Source organism: Rhinoderma darwinii, chromosome 3 (genome assembly GCF_050947455.1).
Source record: "Rhinoderma darwinii isolate aRhiDar2 chromosome 3, aRhiDar2.hap1, whole genome shotgun sequence".
NCBI lineage: Eukaryota > Metazoa > Chordata > Amphibia > Anura > Rhinodermatidae > Rhinoderma > Rhinoderma darwinii.
In genome coordinates, this window is record NC_134689.1 from 91,000,574 (window position 1) to 91,021,885 (window position 21,312).

A 21,312-nucleotide genomic window follows, 5' to 3' on the forward strand; every position below is an offset into this window, starting at 1 on the left:
CATTCACATCAATAGGTGGCAGAAGAAGCGTATTTCATGTCGTTTTTTGCCCGCGGCGCTCAATGGCTACGTCCGAAAAATGCTGCGAAAATCGGCGTGCAGGCAGAGCAAAATCTGCCAGAACGCCTCCAAACATCTGCCCATTGATTACAATGGGAAAAATGGCGTTCTGTTCCGATGGGCCGTTTTTTTTACGTGGCCATTTTGAAAATGGATGCATAAAAAAATAGCCGCGAAAAAGAAGTGCAGGTCACTTCTTGGGACGTTTTTGGAGCTGTTTTTCATACACTCTATAGAAAACAGCTCCAAAACGGCCGTAAAAAACACCGCAAAAGTCCGTAGCTCCGTATTTTCAGACGTTTTTGAGTTTGCTTGTGAACATACCCTAACTTTTCTGGTGATGCGTTTCATACGTAACATTGCATTTCAAAAAAACTCCTTGTCCTGAGGAAAAACTGCAAGGCATGAAAAAAGAGGTTAAAATCTCAAACAATGAAGTGTATTCATCTCTTACAAAAATCAACTCATCTATGTAAAAATCTGCCAGGCAGAGCATTCCGCAAGCTAATGAGCGAATGATTGAATATACGGTTATAATATGAAGACATCAAGTAGAAAATGTTAATAAAGGTTTGGCACAAACAAGTGATATAGGCTACACAAGTCTCCAGCAGATAAAGGGTTAAGGAAAAAGCAGCTGAAGCTCATTTAAGGGAATAAGCAGCAGAACATCCTCCCTGGCGCAGTCTGCTAATTGACATGGAGGGATTTGGATAGGAAACTACAGCTCCAAGGAATGGCTGTGACACTTTTTCTGGCCATGTTGTACTGTTCCACCTGGCTGCTCACCTCTTCAAGCGATTCAGAACTGGTGTATGACAGCCAAACTTTTAAGCTGCTCCCTCCTTTGCTCAAGGAGCTGTCCGAGCGCCCAGGCTGGAGAGAAGGAACGCCAGTTCACCAGTCAGTAGCCATCAAGTACATGAAAAAACTGTACAAGGTGTCCGCCACCAAGGAGGGTGTACCCAGGGTCCACAGAAATGCCGACTATAATACCGTCCGGCTGTTCACTCCAAAGACCGAGTGTAAACCAGGCTCGAAGCTGGAGACCAGAGGTCAGTATTAAAATAATCTATCATTACAGTACCGTACCGTTACTCTTTCCTGCCGTATGCGCAGGTCGTTCTTCAAAAATGTGGTGTCACCGATCCTAGGGGTGTACTTCCGCTGTGTGGTCAAATCGCTGTTTATTACAGTGATTGTTAGTGAAAAACCGTGACTGGACCATTCCGTGTGAATATATCCTTAAAGGTGCTGAGCGTGCAGGACAAAAAAGTACACCTTTACAAAACCTGTAATGGGACTGTGCGTATGTTCGGGGGGTGGGGACTAAGCAGAATGTGCCAAAAGCACTGGCGTACTTGCAGTGTGCTAAATGTAACTTCTTTTTAAAAACTTTTTGTACTTTACTAGACCATTTTAAAAAGTGTCTCAAAAAGGTGTGTGTTTCTGTGCAAATTGTGACTTCTATGCCACAAAGTGCTTAATAGATATTTCCTAATGTCTTACTGCTTTGCTGATGTATGGTCACTTGATAGTACAGGCTCAAAGATGGTCTGCACTACTCTTGGGTCCTGTTCACAAGGCAGAATTTTCACATTGATGCCAATGATTGTCAGAATCCGTGTGGGGGAAACAAAACTTTTTCAAAAGCCTTCTATTGTCTTCAAAGAGAATCAGCCCCGGGGTGGAAATTTCAGTTAGTGGCCTGAAAGCTGCCAGGTAACGCACACAGATTTTCCGCATTGAATAAGACTAATCTGCATGCAGAAACATGGCTAACTACAAAACTGCAGTGGTATTACGATGGTCAGTCTAGAATTTCTGCTGCGGATTCACTGCCAATTTCGCATCAGTTTTCCTCATGAATCTGTCGTGTGAAAACATAGAGTGGTGGCTGAAACCAGGCGCCCGTGCGTTGGCAAATGACTGCACCATTAACTGCGCAATTGTGCTGCCATTTGCCACCAGATGTAGGAATGATTTCAGCAGCGTGCGGCTGCCACTCCGTTTGTTCTCACCCTTTGGTTCCGATTCTTTCCCCCTCCTGATTCATGTCAGATGCAGTGTTGACATGGAGACTTTGGATTTAAATAGGGAAATACATGGTCACCACCCAAATGGTGGTCTTTTATGGGTGCAGTCCTCTGAGTTGGTCTCCTGGGGAGGATTCACTGTACATCCATATGGGTGGTAATTTGAACATAAGGTCTCCATGATGACGCTGTAGCTGACAGAAATCAGAAGGGAAAATGTCAGTGGAGCATAACCACTTTAGTTCTATTTGAACCCATTATAGTCTAGCATTTTGTTTTTAACTCCAATTAACTACAATGTAGAAAGCTGCATGTAAAGTGTGCTACTAATCCTTATGGAATCACCGTGTGTGTGTGTGCGTGTCCTGATGTGACTTGTAGTTCACCACCCTGTGAGTGGTGTCAATGTCTTTTTTCCCTCCCAGAGTTCATTTATTTGTTTGGACGCTATGGCAGTGGTGAAAGGACTGCGTGCTCCTGAGCTGAGAAGGGGCATCATGGCAGTTCCGCTGTGCATCATAACAAAGACACCGTTCTCACACTGGATGATGGTGGGAAGCCTGTGTAGAGGGAGGGCAGGGTGAAGCGGCACTTTAGTTTTTGCAACCAGGGTCGGCCTTAGGATAGATGGTGCCCCGTGCAAAATTATCTTTCAGCGCTCCACCCCCATCCTAAAAAGTCCCATAAAAATGTATAATGCCCTATATAGTGCTCCCAGACAGTATAATGCCCCTTTAGTGCCCCCATACAGTATATTAATAATATCGCATATATTAGAACCCCTTCAAGGACAGTGTTTTGTCTTGTAATTTTGCCCACACAGTATTATGCCCCCTGTAGTACCCCCTACACAGTATAATATCCACCTAGTGGCCCCCCACACAGTATAATGCACCCCCTCCCCTGGCTGCTACACACAGCCCCCCCCTTCTTGATAGTGCCTCCCTGTAGACAGTGCCATAATCCCCCACCTCCTTGTAGACAGTGCCATACAGCCCCCCACCTCTCCCATGTAGATAATGCCCCCGAGCAAAAAAATAATTGTACTCCCCTAGGCCCCGTTCCCACGACTAACTGAGCTGCTCCACGACGGGATCCTTGCGTAGGCCGACGTGATCCTTAAGTCTATGTTCACACGGAGTATTTTGCAGGAGGAATATCTGCCTCAAAATTCCGTTTGGAACTTTGAGGCAGATTTTCCTCTCCCTGCACGCCGATTTTCGCGGCGATTTTCGCGCCATTTTTTGCCCACGGCCATTGAGCGCCGCGGGCATAAAACACAGTGAAATACGCTTTCTCTGCCTCCCATTGAAGTCAATGGGAGGTCGGAGGCGTAAACGCCCGAAGATAGGGCATGTCGCTTCTTTTTCCCGCGAGGCAGTTTTACTGCTCGCGGGAAAAAGCCGCCGACGCCTCCCATTGAAATCAATGGGAGGCGTTTTCGGGCCGTTTTTGCGACGCGGTTTCCGCGTAAAAAAACTTGGCAAAATACTCCGTGTGAACATAGCCTTAGCCTAGTACAGAGCTTCCTGACCTTTTTGGACTTGAGGCACCACTGGAAAAATAAAATTCCATCACGGCACCCCTACCAAAATTTGTTTTGAGAAAGACCGAAAATGGCTAAAATCAAGCACCACACTTGTAGGGTACACAGCGTTTTTTGTAAGGCATAAAAAAAAAATGTGCCTCAAAATTCCTTCAGGAATTTTGAACCAGATTTTGAGTTGACAGCGTCGTTTGACTTTTTATTTTTTTTTTTTTTCTACTACTTTTTTCATAAGCCGTTGAAGCTAATGCAAAAGCCGCAGGCGAAGAAGCGCCAAACAAGCGCTACAGGTATTTTCTGTCTCCTATTAATTTAAATTGGAGCTCAGAGGTGGAAACCACTTGAAGACCATTAGCCCGCCACTCGCAGTAAAATGACCATCGGCCCGCCACTCGCAGTAAAATGACCATCGGCCCGCCACTCGCAGTAAAATGACCATCGGCCCGCCACTCGCAGTAAAATGACCATCGGCCCGCCACTCGCAGTAAAATGACCATCAGCCACCCGGCCCCGTTGTATATAGCACCACCCTGCCTGTAGATGGCGCCACTGTAGCTACCTGAAGGAGCGGAATCCCCCCCCCTGTGGCCGGGGATTCCGCTCATTGACAGTGACACCAGGGGCAACTCCTGAAGTGGAATCCCCGTCCACAGCGTTCCACTCCAGGAGAAGTCTAGGTCTACTCCTAGAGTGGATTCCCCGGACAGAGTCTGCAACGCTGTGGTCGGGGATTCCGCTTCAGAAGTTGCCCATGAGGTCACAGTCCATATATGGACAGAGACATCAAGCGCACCATGCAGGATCCATCCGGCCACATGGGGATTCCGCGCCTTCAGGGAGATACAGGGGCAGGCACAGAGGACAGAACATGGGGGTGTTTTGCAGTGCGACCACCATGTTCTCTCTTCAGTGCCGCCGCCCATTAGTGAAGCTCTGGTCGCATCACATCAGGCTGACCGCGCGCGCACTTCTCAGGAGCGGGGCAATGGTTGTATTACACAGCCGCTGCCCCGCTCTCATGCATTCATGTATTACTATATTAAGCTGTGTGGCCGCACAGCTTAGTATCGAAATACACAAAACAACGGTATTGAACAGTTTGAGGGTGCACGGTATCACTACAGACCGTATTTACAGACACCCTTCCGTATATGCAGAGGACTATAAATTACTACCGTTCCGCATTTACGGATGGATAAAAAGCTACAGCCGAGTGCCTCAGTGTATTTTAACACAGTAACCGCTTCCCTCTTTGTCATATGTATTTTGTGGGAAGCGCTAGCTTTCCATGACACTTACGACAAATGTCGGGAAGGAGTTAAGCTTCTGATAACGGGCCCTGTTCTTCGACCGTGCGGCAACAATTTACTTAGTATACCAACGTGGCACTCACCACACGCACAGCTCCCCCTTTCCCCTTTTTATCCAACCCCTCCCAAACATGCTGCACCCTTGACTGTGCATTGCAACCAGGGCCGGCCTTAGGTGTGTGGCGTGTGCCATTGCACAGGGCGCATCACTCCAGCAGGTGGAAGAGGGTGCTGCGCTGGCTACCTTCCCCTGCTTGTTTCAGCAGCGCCCGGGCCTGGCGACTCAGCAGCCGCCTGGGCGCTTCCTCACTCAGTGGCGTCGCTACCGCTGTAGCAGTCATAGCGGCTGCTAGCGGTGACACAAGGCACAAGGGCACCAGTGCGCACGTCGGGATAGCCCCCCCACGGATGGCGGGCCCGCTAGCGACGCCACTATAGCAGAGCAGGGAGGCATCTTCCTGCTCTGCATATAAAGAAAAAAGGGGGAAAAGGGATTTGTGGGGAAAAGGGCAAGAAGCATTAGGATCAAAGGATCTCATGATAAAGAGATGTAGGACCAGCTTGGAATGGTATGTTATACCTAACAGGGATAGGGTGAACGGTCCTTCATTAAGAACACCCTATTATGTTAGCAAATCCCATTTGCCGTGTGTTACCAAATTGATAGAAAAGTGGGAGTAGAGAGGGAAGGTACATGGATCAAGTTGCTGCAGTAAGGTGCTTACAGTAGCAGAACCAGATTGTAACATTTATCTTCCTGGCCTGGGGCACAAACCACATTGGTTAACGGATTGCTCTAGAATCAAGCCACAATCCGATTATGTTCCTCAGACCTACACTCGATGATGTATGGTGTAAATATCAGATAAGTCCTTGGGCAATTGTCTACATAGCCCAGTATTGTTGCTCTTATGAATGAGCAATGAGTCTATTATTTTAAGTGACCAGTAGTGAATACATTTGAATGTCTCTATACTTGATGTATGTATTTTATATTTGATTAGTAACAATGACAGTATTTATTAAAAAAATTCTGGCAACATAGACCACTATATGGTGAAAACAACCTGGGGAACACCACTCTTACAATTTTTGCGAAGAGTGCATCACCCAATGACAGATTGGGTTTAGTAGTTCGTAGTTATTACTGTCTGAGAAGACTTCACTTAAACTATTATTCCTGTGTTCCTTATTTTGAAGCAAAGTGTCTCTCATACAGGCGGTGCTTGCTGCTCTAATGTAGCCACTGAGGGCATCAAAGTATCTGTATGCTGTGTGTGTGTGGTGTTATAACATCCACACATTCAGTAGTGCGAGCGCTCCGAACTCCCGGCTCACTGGGCACTTCGTGCCGAGAGTACAGAGCTCCGTCCTTGTTCTGATGCCTGGCTATCATCTGACATCTGATACACACACCGCCATACCATCAGATGGTAAGTGAAAGCAGTAATGAGTCACTGCTACCGGTCTCACTTAGCGGTCACATCGGCTACGAGCATGCTGATGCCCAGCTGAAATTTTACTCACTCACAGGTAATAGCATGAAACTATGGATCTACAATGACACCCTAACCTTTCCCTAGATTGTGCTAACCCTGAACTAGAGCCAGATTCGTCCCGACGTGCGTTTCACTGACGTCAGTCAGCTTCTTCTAGGGGTGACACACGCCAAATGGGATTTGCTAACATAATAGGGTGTTCTTAATGAAGGACCGTTCACCCTATCCCTGTTAGGTATAACATACCATTCCAAGCTGGTCCTACATCTCTTTATCATGAGATCCTTTGATCCTAATGCTTCTTGCCCTTTTCCTCACAAATCCCTTTTCCTCCTTTTTTTTTCTTTATATGCAGAGCAGGAAGATACCTCCCTGCTCTGCTATAGTGGCGTCGCTAGCGGGCCCGCCGTCCGTGGGGGGGGCTATCCCGACGTGCGGCACTTGTGCCCGGTGTCACCGCTAGCAGCCGCTATGACTGCTACAGCGGTAGCGACGCAACGGAGTGAGGAAGCGCCCAGGCGGCTGCTGAGTCGCCAGGCCCGGGCGCTGCTGAAACAAGCAGGGGAAGGGAGCCAGCGCAGCACCCCCTTCCACCTGCTGGAGTGATGCGCCCTGTGCAATGGCACACGCTGCACACCTAAGGCCGGCCCTGGTTGCAATGCACAGTCAAGGGTTCAGCATGTTTGGGAGGGTTGAATAAAAAGGGGAAAGGGGGAGCTGTGTGTGTGGTGAGTGCCACGTTGGTATACTAAGTAAATTGCTGCCGCACGGTCGAAGAACAGGGCCCATTACCAGTAGCTTAACTCCTTCCCGACATTTGTCGTAAGTATGTCATGGAAAGCTAGCACTTCCCGCAAAATACATATGACAAAGAGGGAAGCGGTTACTGTGTTAAAATACACTGAGGCACTCGGCTGTAGCTTTTTATCCATCCGTAAATGCGGAACGGTAGTAATTTATAGTCCTCTGCATATACGGAAGGGTGTCTGTAAATACGGTCCGTAGTGATACCGTGCACCCTCAAACTGTTCAATACTGTTTTGTGTATTTCGATACTAAGCTGTGCAGCCACACAGCTTAATATAGTAATACATGACTATGAGAGCGGGGCTGCGGTTGTGTAATACAACCATTGCCCTGCTCCTGAGAAGTGCGCGCGCGGTCAGCATGATGTGATGCAACCAGCGCTTCACTAATGGGCGGCGGCACTGAAGAGAGAACATGGTGGTCGCACCGCAAAACACCCCCATGTTCTGTGCCTGCCCTGACGCTCATTAGTGCAGCGCCGGCCGCATCACCTAATGCTGACCGCGTGCGCACTTTTGTTGTCAGGAGTGGGGCAATGGCTGTATTACACAGCCGCAGCCCTGTGGCAGAGAAACCTCATCGCCGCTGTTATTCCCCTAAATCCTGCACTCAAAGCTGACCGCAGCATTTAGGGGAGATGCCCTTCGGCTCGCATCACAGGGAACTCCTGAGACTCGATCGAGGGCCATACCATATATGGGCAGAGAGCCCAGGGTCCATTGAAGGACCCCAGAGCTGTCTCACCCAAGTATGCCCTAACAGGAAACATGGTATGTCCTAACAACTGCCTGCGTACTATCTGTATATAGATAAATGATAGTACATTAAAGTTTAAAAGTAAAAAAATTAACTGTTAAATAAAAACACACACATTACAATAAACATTAAAATAAGTCTCGACACATAAAATGTACACATTCAGTAGCGTTGCAACCGTAATAACACATTTATAGCATCCATGTTTACGTTGTTATAAAATAAAAATCTACTTTCTTTCACTTTATTAATGTGAGGCACGAGGTATTATGAATTTTGAACCTCCATACGCCTCACATTAATAGTAATTAACCCGATCATGTACCTCACACATTAACCCAATGTTGTCCATTATGACTGAGGAACATGATTGGGTTAATTACTATTAATGTGAGGCACGTGGAGGTTCAAAATTCATTACACCACGCGCCCCACATCAGAAAATGGAAGAACTTTTTTTTTTTTAAATTGTTGCAAAAGTATAGTTTTGGTATAGAGTATCGCAATACTACGTGAAGAATCGGTATCAAAGTCCAAATTCTGGTATCCTGACATCCCTAAATGCTTCTGTATTTGCGGATCCACAAAACAAACTGTGAGGAATGTTGGGTAATCCCCTGGCATTGCATAGCAACGCTTCTGTAATTACAAATGGCTACGGATGCACAACCGTAGCCGTCCATAATTAAGCAAGTGCCCATAGATTTCTATAGAGTCCACACCGTAAGTACGGACTAAAAAAGGACGTTCTATAATTTTTGCGGCACGGACACCCATCCGTAAAAATACGGAAAGGTGTCCATAGCCTATAGAAATGAATGGGTCTGTAAATATGGTCTGTAATTACAGATAAAAAGTACGGCTGTGTGCATGGGGCCTAAGGTGCAAAATCCCCTGTGGCCAGGAATTCTGCTCCTGGATGGAGCGCTTGTTGTCTCTGTCCATATATGGACTGTGACATCAGGGGCAACACCTGAAGCGGAATCCCCATCCACAGCGTTGCCGACGCTGTGACGGGGGTTCACTCCAGGAGAAGCCCCTGACATCTTGGTCCGTTTATGTACAGTGACATCAGGGGGATCTCCTGGTGCCGAATCACCGGCCACTGCGTCGGCAACGCTGTGGACGGGGATTCCGCGTCAGGAGTTGCCCCTGACGTCATTGTTCATATATGGACAGACATCAAGCGCTCCATCCAGGGAGCTACAGTGGCACTAGTAGATAGCAGAGCAGGGAGTTATCTCCCTTCTATAGTGTTCAATAGCATCTGCGTCCTAAGGACGCAGATACTATTGAATGTGGCGTCCCTACCGCTAGAACAGCCACAGCGGCTGCTAGCAGCGCCGCAGCCCATGGGGGGGGTCTGTTCCGACGGGCCCTTTCATGCCCGGCGTCGACGCTAGCAGCCACTATGGCACCTACAGCGGTAGCAACGCCACTGAGAGAAGCGCCCGGGCGCTTCTGAAACACAATCAGGGGAAGGGAGCTAGCGCAGCGCTGATAGAGTGATGCGCCCTGTGCAATGGCACAGATCACACACCCCTAAGGGCGGCCCTGCAGACATCTGTAAAAATAAGGAAAAGTGTGTGTGTGTAGCCCATAGAAATGAATGGGTCCATAATCACGGATGAGAAATATGGCCATGTGCGTGGGGGCCTAAGGCCTCATGCACACGACCATATTTGTTTTGCTGTGCGCAATACCATGGGTCTGTAGGTCTGCAAAAAACCCTTGTTGTGCATACGTGTCTCATCCGGACTCAAGGATCCACAACATTTCACCAGTATTGGGGAATCTGTGACTTGTCCTGAGTTTTTGCGGTCCGGATTTGCAGCACGTGCACCGATCCGTGTAAATCAAGGTAGTGTGCATGGAGCCATAGAAAAGAATGGGTCAACATACACTACCGTTCAAAAGTTTAGGGTCACCTAGAAATTTCCTTATTTTTGAAAGAAAAGCACAGTTTTTTTTCAATGAAGATAAAATTTAATTAATCAGAAATACACTATACATTGTTAATGTGCTAAATGACTATTCTAGCTGCAAACGTCTGGTTTTTAATGCAATATCTACATAGGTGTATAGAGGCCCATTTCCAGCAACCATCACTCCAGTGTTCTAATGGTACATTGTGTTTGCTAACTGTGTTAGAAGGCTAATAGATGATTAGAAAACACTTGAAAACCCTTGTGTAATTATGTTAGCACTGCTGTATACAGTTTTGCTGTTTAGAGGAGCTATAAAACTGACCTTCCTTTGAGCTAGTTGAAAATCTGGAGCATTACATTTGTGGGTTCGATTAAACTCTCAAAATGGCTAGAAAAAGAGAGCTTTCATGTGAAACTCGACAGTCTGTTCTTGTTCTTAGAAATGAAGGCTATTCCATGCGAGAAATTGCCAAGAAACTGAAGGGAGTAGTACACACCGTTGTAGGAAATCTTCAGAGGACAGCACACACAGGCTCTAACCTGAGTAGAAAGAGAAGTTGGAGGCCCCGCTGCACAACTGAACAACAAGACAAGTACATTAGAGTCTCTAGTTTGAGAAATAGACGCCTCACAGGTCCTCAACTGGCAGCTTCATTAAATAGTACCCGCAAAACGCCAACATTTACAGTGAAGAGGCGACTCCGGGATGCTGGCCTTCAGGGCAGAGTGGCAAAGAAAAAGCCATATCTGAGACTGGCTAATAAAAGGAAAAGATTAATATGGGCAAAAGCACACAGACATTGGACAGAGGAAGATTGGAAAAAAGTGTAATGGACAGACGAATCGAAGTTTGAGGTGTTTGGATCACACAGAAGAACATTTGTGAGACGCAGAACAACTGAAACGATGCTGGAAGAGTGCCTGACGCCATCTGTCAAGCATGGTGGAGGTAATGTGATGGTCTGGGGTTGCTTTGGTGCTGGTAAAGTGGGAGATTTGTACAAGGTAAAAGGAATTTTGAGTAAGGAAGGCTATCACTCCATTTTGCAATGCCATACCCTGTGGACAGCGCTTCATTGGAGCCAATTTCATCCTACAACAGGACAATGACCCAAAGCACACCTCCAAATTATGCAAGAACTATTTAGGGAAGAAGCAGGCAGCTGGTATTCTATCTGTAATGGAGTGGCCAGCGCAGTCACCAGATCTCAACCCCATAGAGCTGTTGTGGGAGCAGCTTGACCGTATGGTACGCAAGAAATGCCCATCAAGCCAATCCAACTTGTGGGAGGGCCTTCTAAAAGCATGGGGTGAAATTTCTCCCGATTTACCTCAGCAAATTAACAGCTAGAATGCCAAAGGTCTGCAATGCTGTAATTGCTGCAAATGGAGCACTCTTTGACGAAAGCAAAGTTTGAAGGAGAAAATTCTTATTTCAAATAAAAATCATTATTTCTAACCTTGTCAATGTCTGGACTATATTTTCTAGTCATTTTGCAACTCATTTGATAAATAGAAGTGAGTTTTCATGGAAAACACAAAATTGTCTGGGTGACCCCAAACTTTTGAACGGTAGTGTAGGTCCGTGTGACGGCCATTATTTTGACTTCCGTCACACAGATGTATAACATGTTTGTGTGAATAAGGCCTTGCTGGTATAAAGGTTACACATTATCACACTATTTTTTAAGTGCCTCTCTACCAGAAGTACTGGAGCATGCGGCACCGTGCACAAAAACTAGAGTCCTCTCTTAAACGGATTGGGCAACCACTAAGAAGGGGAGAAAGCAGGGTACTAAACAGCGAGAACATACTGTTGTTCAAGTACAAGAACAAGAGGGATGACCTTTTGTTTACCACCATACACTGTTACTGCAGCACCCCTGTTCCTGTCAGAGGTAGTAAATGACCCCAAAGCCAGATTGCCTCCTAGGCTATACAGTGAAGGAAATAAGTATTTGATCCCTTGCTGATTTTGTAAGTTTGCCCACTGTCAAAGACATGAACAGTCTAGAATTTTTAGGCTAGGTTAATTTTACCAGTGAGAGATGGATTATATAAAAAAAAAAAAAACAGAAAATCACTGTCAAAATTTTATATATATTTATTTGCATTGTGCACAGAGAAATAAGTATTTGATCCCTTCGGCAAACAAGACTTAATACTTGGTGGCAAAACCCTTGTTGGCAAGCACGGCAGTCAGACTTTTTAGTAGTTGATGATGAGGTTTGCACACATGTTAGATGGAATTTTGGCCCACTCCTCTTTGCAGATCATCTGTAAATCATTAAGATTTCGAGGCTGTCGCTTGGCAACTCGGATCTTCAGCTCCCTCCATAAGTTTTCGATGGGATTAAGGTCTGGAGACTGGCTAGGCCACTCCATGACCTTAATGTGCTTCTTTTTGAGCCACTCCTTTGTTGCCTTGGCTGTATGTTTCGGGTCATTGTCGTGCTGGAAGACCCAGCCACGAGCCATTTTTAATGTCCTGGTGGAGGGAAGGAGGTTGTCACTCAGGATTTGACAATACATGGCTCCATCCATTCTCTCATTGATGCGGTGAAGTAGTCCTGTGCCCTTAGCAGAGAAACACCCCCAAAACATAATGTTTCCATCTCCATGCTTGACAGTGGGGACGGTGTTCTTTGGGTTATAGGCAGCATTTCTCTTCCTCCAAACACGGCGAGTTGAGTTAATGCCAAAGAGCTAAATTTTAGTCTCATCTGACCACAGCACCTTCTCCCAGTCACTCTCAGAATCATCCAGATGTTCATTTGCAAACTTCAGACGGGCCTGTACATGTGCCTTCTTGAGCAGGGGGACCTTGCGGGCACTGCACGATTTTAATCCATTACTGCGTAATGTGTTACCAATGGTTTTCTTGGTGACTGTGGTCCCAGCTGCCTTGAGATCATTAACAAGTTTCCCCCGTGTAGTTTTCGGCTGAGCTCTCACCTTCCTCAGGATCAAGGATACCCCACGAGGTGAGATTTTGCATGGAGCCCCAGATTGATGTCGATTGACAGTCATTTTGTATGTCTTTCATTTTCTTACTATTGCACCAACAGTTGTCTCCTTCTCACCCAGCGTCTTACTTATGGTTTTGTAGCCCATTCCAGCTTTGTGCAGGTCTATGATCTTGTCCCTGACATCCTTAGAAAGCTCTTTGGTCTTGCCCATGTTGTAGAGGATAGAGTCAGACTGATTAATTGAGTCTGTGGACAGGAGTCTTTTATACAGGTGACTATGTAAGACAGCTGTCTTTAATGCAGGCACCAAGTTGATTTGGAGTGTGTAACTGGTCTGGAGGAGGCTGAACTCTTAATGGTTGGTAGGGGATCAAATACTTATTTCTCTGTGCACAATGCAAATAAATATATATAATTTTGACAATGTGATTTTCTGTTTTTTGTTTTTTTTTATATATAATCTATCTCTCACTGGTAAAATTTTACCTAGCCTAAAAATTCTAGACTGTTCATGACTTTGACAGTGGGCAAACTTACAAAATCAGCAAGGGATCAAATACTTATTTCCTTCACTGTAAGTGCATGGAAGGGGTTCATCTCTCTGATTAAGTATTGGAGCCGTACAGTGCCATGCGGAAAATAAAGCTGTCTGTGCACTTTGTACAGGTGGCAATGTATAATGTTTGGGATAACACAATGTGCAGGCCAACCTGGGACATTCCTTCACTTTCAAGAGGTGTTTGATGACCCTTGTATTTGAGAACCAGGAAGGGGAGGGTCCCAGTATTCTAGAAGAGATTGTTCACGTATTGTACCAGGGCAACACTTTCCCAGTAAATAAGCCCTCCACTAGTAAAAAGGAAGGACCCAAAAAAGGTGCAAAGTGTGTTACGAAAGTTGAAGAGGAGACGCCACTTATCAGTGTGACACCCTTCCTTTACAAACCTGGTCTGTGCATAAAGGAATTCTTCAGTTTCACGCATCCATGGATTGTTAATTGGATCATTTATTTGACCTATTTCAAAGCGTCATGGCGACCATAAACCAATTCAGCAAAATCCTTGCTCCAAATGGCTCAGGAGAAATTGCTTTACAAATGTTGGGGGGAGTTGTCTCCTTTTAGTCATTGGGAAAATGAGAATTCTACACATTATTGGAAAAATAATTTTTCATCTTCAAGGCCCATGAAATTTATGAAACACCTGTCTGTCAAAATGCTCACTACACCCCTAGATGAATTCCTTGTGGGGCGTAGTTTCCAAAATGGGGTCTTTTTTGGGGTGGTTTTGTTTTGGAACCACAAGACCTCTTCAAACCTGACAAGGTGCCTAAAATATAATCTAATATAAAAAGGAGGCCCCAAAATCCTCTAGGTGCTCCTTTGCTTCTAAGGCTTGTGTTAGTCCAGTAGCACACTAGGGCATGTGGGGTATTTCTAAAAACTACAGAATCTGAGCAATAAATATTGATTTGTTTGTATGGTAAATCTTCTGTGTTAAAGTTAAACATTGATTAGAATGGAATTTTTAGCGACATTTTTTTAACTTCACCTCCACTTTGTTTCAAGGGGTAAACTTTCTAAATGCTGGTAAATACTTTGAGGGGTGCATTTTTTTTTAAAATGGGTTGATGTGTGTTTCTAATGTATGGCCCCTAAAAGCCACTTCAGAACTGAACTAGTCCCTAAAAAAAAATACGGTTTTGAAATTTAATTGAAAATGTGAGAAATTGCTGCTAAACTCCTAGAAAAATAAGTTTTCAAAAAACAATGCAATGCATTGTACAATGCAATTGTAAATAGTAACTATTTTATGTGGTATCGCTGTGTTTTACAAGCAGATACATTAAAATTTCAGGCAAATTTTTGTAAATTCTCTATCTTGGTGTTTTTTCCAAATAAGCAATAAATGTATCAACCAAATTTTACTTTGAACGTAAAGCACAATTTCTGAATCGCTTGGATAGGTGAAAGTTTTCCAAAGTCATTGCCACATAAAGTGACGCTTCAGATTTGAAAAATAAGGCTGTCAGGAAGGTCAAAAGGGGCTGCAGAAGGAAGGGGTTAACCCCTTAGTGACCAGCCCATTTTAGGCCCTAATGACCAAGCTATTTTATTCGTTTTTCTATAGTCGCATTCAAAGAGCTATAACTTTTTTATTTTTTCGTCTACATAGCTGTATGAGGACTTGTTTTTTGCGGGATTAGTTGTGCTTTTTAATAGCACCATTTTTGGGTACATATAATTTTTATATTAACTTTTATTAAACTTTTTGGGGGGGATTATAAAAAAAACTGAAATTCCGCCATTGTTCTATGCGTTTTTAAATTGACACCGTTCACTATGCGACGTAAATAACATGTTACCTTTATTCTATGGGTCGGTACGATTACGGCGATACCACATATGTAGAGGTTTTTTATGTTTTACGACTTTTGCACAATAAAAACACTTTTGAACTAAAATTATTTGCTTTTGCATCGTCTCTTTCCAAGAGCCGTAATTTTATTTTTCCATCAATGTAGTGATTTTTTGGGCTTGTTTTCTGCGGGACAAGACGTAGTTTTGAATGGTACTGTTTTGGGGTGCATGGGACTTATTGATTCATTTTTATTATGACTTTTTTGGGGGGCAATGGAAAAAAATTGCAATTTCGCCATGGTTTTTTGCTTTTTTTTTTTTTTTTTTTTACGGTGTTCACTTTGCGGTTTAAATTACATATGAACTTTATTAATGGAGTCATTACGGTCGCGGCGATACTACACATGTGTACTTTTTTTTTTTTTTTTTTTTACACTTTTACTAAACTACTTTTTATGGAAAAAAATGGTTTTATTTATTTTTTTTTACTGTACTTTTTATTAATAATCTTTATTTCACTTTGATGACTTATTTTATTAGTCCCACTAGGGGACTTTACTGTGCGATCTTCCGATCGCTGCTATAATGCTCTGGTATACTTCGTATACCAGAGCATTATTGCCTGTCAGTGTAAATCTGACAGGCAATCTGTTAGGACGTGCCACCGGCGCGTCCTAACAGGCACATGTCCAAGGCAGACCTGGGGGCATTTATCAGGCCCCCGGCTGCCATGATACCCCATCGGAGACCCGCGATTGCATTCGCGGGCCGCCGATGGGTGACAGAGGGAGCGCACTCCCTCTGTAAACAAAGTTAAATGCCGCGGTCGCTATTGACGGCGGCATTTAACTGGTTAAACGGCCGCGATCGAAGTAAACTTCGATCGCGGGCGTTGGAGCAGGAGCCCAGCTGTCATCAGACAGCAGAGCCCCGGCTCCTGCCTGCACGGGAGACCCGTGCAGGACTTAGACTAGGCTGACGTGAAAGGGCGTCAGCCTAGCCTAAAGCCCATTAGTGACCGACGTAAAAAGGTGTATTAGTGGTCACTAAGGGGTTAAAGGGCTAGGCACTGGCGTAGCTGTAGGGGTCGCAATTGCGACCGGCCCCGAAGCCAGGGGGGCCCACAGCCCCCCGCACCAAATCAATAAAAAGTTACTATAGTATCTCGGGCCGCGGGCCCCTGTTACTATAGTAACAGACTGTACTTACCTTCCTAGTTCCGGATCACAGCGGAGGTCCTGACGTCACAGCGCTATGCGCCGCGCACAGCATCGAGACGACCGAACTACCGCCGTGGCTGAAGAGGAAGGTAAGATTAGCCCTGACTGGCGGGGTCCGACTCCCGGGACCCGCCAATCAGCTGTTTTGAAGGGGCCGCAGCACTCGTACGAGAGCTGCTCACCTTCATTCCGGTCACTTCATTCCGGTCACACTGTGAATCAGTGTCGGCGATTCACAGTGTGAGCGAGTAGTGAAATGAAGGGGAAGCAGCTCTCGTATGAGTGCTGCGGCCCCTTCAAAACAGCTGATTTGCGTGTCCCGGGAGACACATCAGCTATTGATGGCCTATCCTGTGGATAGGCCATCAATGTTTAGGGACTGCACAACCCCTAAGCCTACGATGTAGCAGGCTTAGGAGGCCCATGAGACCGGATCACAGATTGTGTGATGCTGTCTGCTGGGCCCTGTATCTAAGCCAATCAGATGGTAGGCTTAGATACATGGCCCATGTGTGATCCTGTTTGATGGGCCCTGTATATAAGCCTACCATGCTGTAGGTTTAGATACAGGGCCCCAGCACACAGTAATCTTATACTGTATAAGATTACTGTCTGCTGGACCCTCTATCTAAGCCTACGTTGTGGTAGGCTTAGATACAGGGTCCCACAGACAGTATCGCACATGGGCCCTGTAGCTAAGCCTAACACGTGTTACTAATCGTTTTTCTGGTGTGTTTTCTTACAGGTTCGGTCGTTGGACTACGGTGGATTCCAGGACTACTTCGATGACTGCTTTTTTTTTTTTATTATCAATAAAATGGTTAATGAGGGTTGTGTGGGTTTTTTATTTTTATTTAAATAAAATATTTTTTCTATGTCGTGTTTTTTTTTGTTTTTTTTAACTATATTACTTCCGCCTTAGTAATGGCCGCCGGCTGACAGTATCCATTGCTAAGGCGGGGCTTAGTGTTAGCCGGTGCAGAGGCTAACACTAACCCCCATTATTACCCCGGTACCCACCGCCACCAGGGGTGCTGGGAAGAGCCGGGTACGATCCAGTACCTGACCATCTGTAGTGACGGTCGGCCACTGGGGTGGCCGCAGGCTGGTATTATCAGGAGGGGAAAGGCCAGATACAGTGGCCCTTCCCCCCCCCCCCCTGGTAATGCTAGGCTGCTGCTTTATTGTATCTAGCTGGTTATGAAAAATGGGGGGGACCCCAGGTCATTTAAAAAAAAACATAAAAATATTATTGGAAAGAACGATGTCTGATCCCCCCCCAATTTTCATAACCAGCCAGATACAACACAGCAGCAGCATTACCAGGGTGGTAGGGGCCACTATTTTTGGCCTTCCCCAGCCTAATACTACCAGCCTGCGGCCACCCCGGTGCCTGCCCGTCACTACAGATGGACGGGTACTGGTTCGTACCCGGCTCTTCCCAGCACCCCTGGTGGCGGGGGGTACCGGGGTAATAATGGGGGTTAGTGTTGGCCTCTGCACCTGCTAACATTAAGCCCCGCCTTTAGTAATGGAGGTTGTCAATCAGCCAGCGGCCATTACTAAGGTGGTGATAATAAAGTTTAAAAAGATACAAGCACATAGAAAAAATATTTTATTGAAATAAAAAAACACAACCCCCATTAACCATTTTATTGAGAATAAAAAAACCGCCATCATTGAAGTCCTCGAATCCGAAGTCCAACAACCGAACCTGTAAAAAAAACAAACACACAAAAATAATCAGTAACACATAAAGAAGCAAAATTATTATTCTTACCTTTCCTGGGTCCAGCGCTGGAGCCGCAATGTCAGCGAGCTGAGCCCTGTATCTAATACTATCATGTGTGATACTGTCTGCTGAGCCAATGTATCTAATCCTATCCATAGTTTTATAGGGTCGTAGTGCTATAGATATGCTATTCTGTCTCCTATACACACATTTTTTTTTTTTTTTGGGCGGACACATATGTATTGGGGCTATTTTCCCTGACATTTTAAGCCCTGAGGGTATGTTCACACGGCAGCGTCCATTACGGCTGAAATTACGGTGCTGTTTTCAGGAGAAAACCGCTCCGGAATTTCAGACGTAATGGCATGTGCAGGCGTTTTTCGCTGCGTCCATTACGGACGTAATTGGAGCTGTTTTTCCATGGAAAATGGCTCCGTTTACATCTGAAGAAGTGACAGGCACTTCTTTGAAGCGGGCGGCTTTTTTTACGCGCCGCTTTTTGACAGCGGCGCGTAAAAAAAATGACCGTCTGCACAGAACATCGTAAAAACCATTCAAATGAATGGGCAAATGTCTGCCAATGCTTTTGAGCCGCATTTTCGGATGTAATTCAATGCAAAAACGCCCGAATTACGTCTGTAAATAGTGTGTCAACCCAGCCTTAGTGACGCCCCGGCTGCTTGTGCTGCATTGTTGGGTCACTTAGGAAATCTGCAATAAATGTCTCAGAGTATGTGCACACACACTAATTATGTCCGTAATTGATGGACTATTTCGGCCGCAAGTCCCGGACCGAACACAGTGCAGGGAGCCGGGCTCCTAGCATCATACTTATGTACGATGCTAGGAGTCCCTGCCTTGCTGCAGGACAACTGTCCCGTACTGTAATCATGTTTTCAGTACGGGACAGTAGTTCCACGGAGAGGCAGGGACTCCTAGCATCGTACATAAGTATGATGCTAGGAGCCCGGCTCCCTGCACTGTGTTCGGTCCGGGACTTGCGGCCGAAATACGTCCGTCAATTACGGCCGTAATTAGTGTGTGTGCACATACCCTCAGATGGGAATACCCATTTAAAGGAGTACTCTAGGTAAAACTACATATCTACAATGCTCTCTGAGAACGGAGCTCCCATCTTATGATGGAACTTCATTTATTTCGTTAGAAGAATGCAGCTGTTCTGTGTGGCCCCCAGACAAAGACCAAAATAGACAAGACAATCGCCCACTACAGGTTGTAACTCAGAGATCATATCTTGGCATAGATATAAAACTGTAAGGGGATGATGCTGCCCCTTTAATTGAACGGTCTTCCGTTTGCATATTCCATGTTTGTTGATGCCTACATTCTGTGTTCCCTCTTGTGTGGAGTGGTGACTTCTGTTTTGTCTACATCTGTATGGCTGCAATGTTATCTGCATCCACTAGGTGTCACTGCAGTACCAGTGACTTAACCCCTTCAAGGCTGAGCATGTGTTGGCCTTTGTTCAAATCCGACATGTTACTTTGTGGTAATAACTTGGGAATGCTGTTACCTATCCAGGTGATTCTGAGATTTGTTTTCTCGTGACACTGTACTTTGTTAGTGGAAAAAAATGTGGTTTTTTTTAAATTCCATATTTATTTGTGACTAACCCAAATTTTTAGTATTTGCAAAAATTAGCACTTTTTCTAAATTTAAATGTATCTGCTTGTAAAACGGATAGGAATACCACACAAAATAGTCACTCGTTTACATTTCTTATATTTCTACTTTTATTTGCATAGTTTTTTTTGAACGTCCTTTTATTTTTCTAGGACGTTACAAGGCTTACAACTTTAGGAGCAATTTCTCAAATGTTCAAGTTTTTTTAAAAGGCAATTTTTATTATTTTAGGGTTCAGTTCTAAAGTGGCTTTGAGGACCTTTTTATATATTAAATCCCATAAATCACAATTTAAAAACTGCACCCCTCAAAGTATTAAACGACATTCAGACTGTTTCTTAACCCTTTTTTGCGTATCACAGGTAGTAAAGCAAAGATTTACAAACTTCATTTTTGTTTTGGCAACATTCATTTGTAATTAAATTTTTTTTGGAACTCCGGTTTTACCAGAGAAACGCAACTTCATATTTACTGCCCAGACTCTGCAGTTTTTAGAAATATCACACAAGTGGCCCTAGTGTGGTAATGGACTGAAATACAGGCCTCAGAAGCAAAGGAGCACCTAGTGGATTTTGGGGCCTACTTATTTTTTTTTAGAATACATTCTAGGCACCATGTCAGGTTTGAAGAGGTCTTGTGGTGCCAAGACAGTAGAAACCACAAAGTGACCCTATTTTGGAAACTACACCCACCAAGGAATTTATCTAGGGCTATCGTTAGCATCTTGACCCCAAGTTTTTTTGCTGAATTTATTGGTATAAGTCTGAAAATAAAAATCAATTTCTGGAAAAACAGAATTTTTACAAGGAATAAAGGACATAAAGCCCCCCCCCCCCCCTGATTTGTAAAGCGATTTCTCCTGATGGCAATACCCGAAACATGGTCATACACTGCTGTTTGTACACATAGCAGGGATTAAAAGGAAGGAGTGCTATTTTGGCTTTTCGGGCTCAAATTTAGCTGGAATGTTTTTCGGGTGTCGACGCATTTGCAAAGCCTGTGAGGGACCAAAACAGTAGAAACACCCCAAAAGTGACCCCATTTTGGAAACTACACCCTGCAAGGAATCTATCTAGGAGTATAGTGGCCATTTAGACACCACAGGTCTCTTGCAGAATTAGTTAGGCTGTGAAAATGAATATCAAAGTTTTTTTCCCAATAAAATGTTGCATTTTTTTTCAATTTTCACGAAAGCGAGAAAAAGCACCAACGTTTGTTTGTAAAGCAATTTCTCCCGAGTATGGTAATACCCCACATGTGGTCATAAATGGTTTTTATGAGAAATTAACCCTTTCAGGACTGATCAATTTTTTTGCTTTTTCTTTTTCACTCCCCACCTTCCAAAAGCCATAACTTTTTATTTATTTCATTTTTTCTGTCAATGGAGTAGAGTTAGAATCTTCAACTCCTCCTGTAAAAAACAAGCCCTAACGCCATTTAAAGTAA

At 44.8% G+C, this 21,312-nt stretch overlaps 1 protein-coding gene across 2 annotated transcripts in view; it reads left to right on the forward strand.

The window, feature by feature from the left end:
- Positions 1 to 967: 967 nt before the first annotated feature.
- The window catches only part of GDF9 (growth differentiation factor 9), a 32,914-nt gene continuing 12,569 nt past the window's right edge, over positions 968 to 21,312 (forward strand). The window contains exon 1 of one of the 2 annotated variants that reach the window (XM_075860002.1): positions 968 to 1,115. In XM_075860002.1, the coding sequence (XP_075716117.1) occupies positions 983 to 1,115 (133 nt within the window). In that variant the 5' untranslated portion in view covers positions 968 to 982. Of the gene's footprint in view, positions 1,116 to 6,305; positions 6,386 to 21,312 lie in introns of those variants that run through there. The other variant, XM_075860003.1, reaches the window with a different exon arrangement.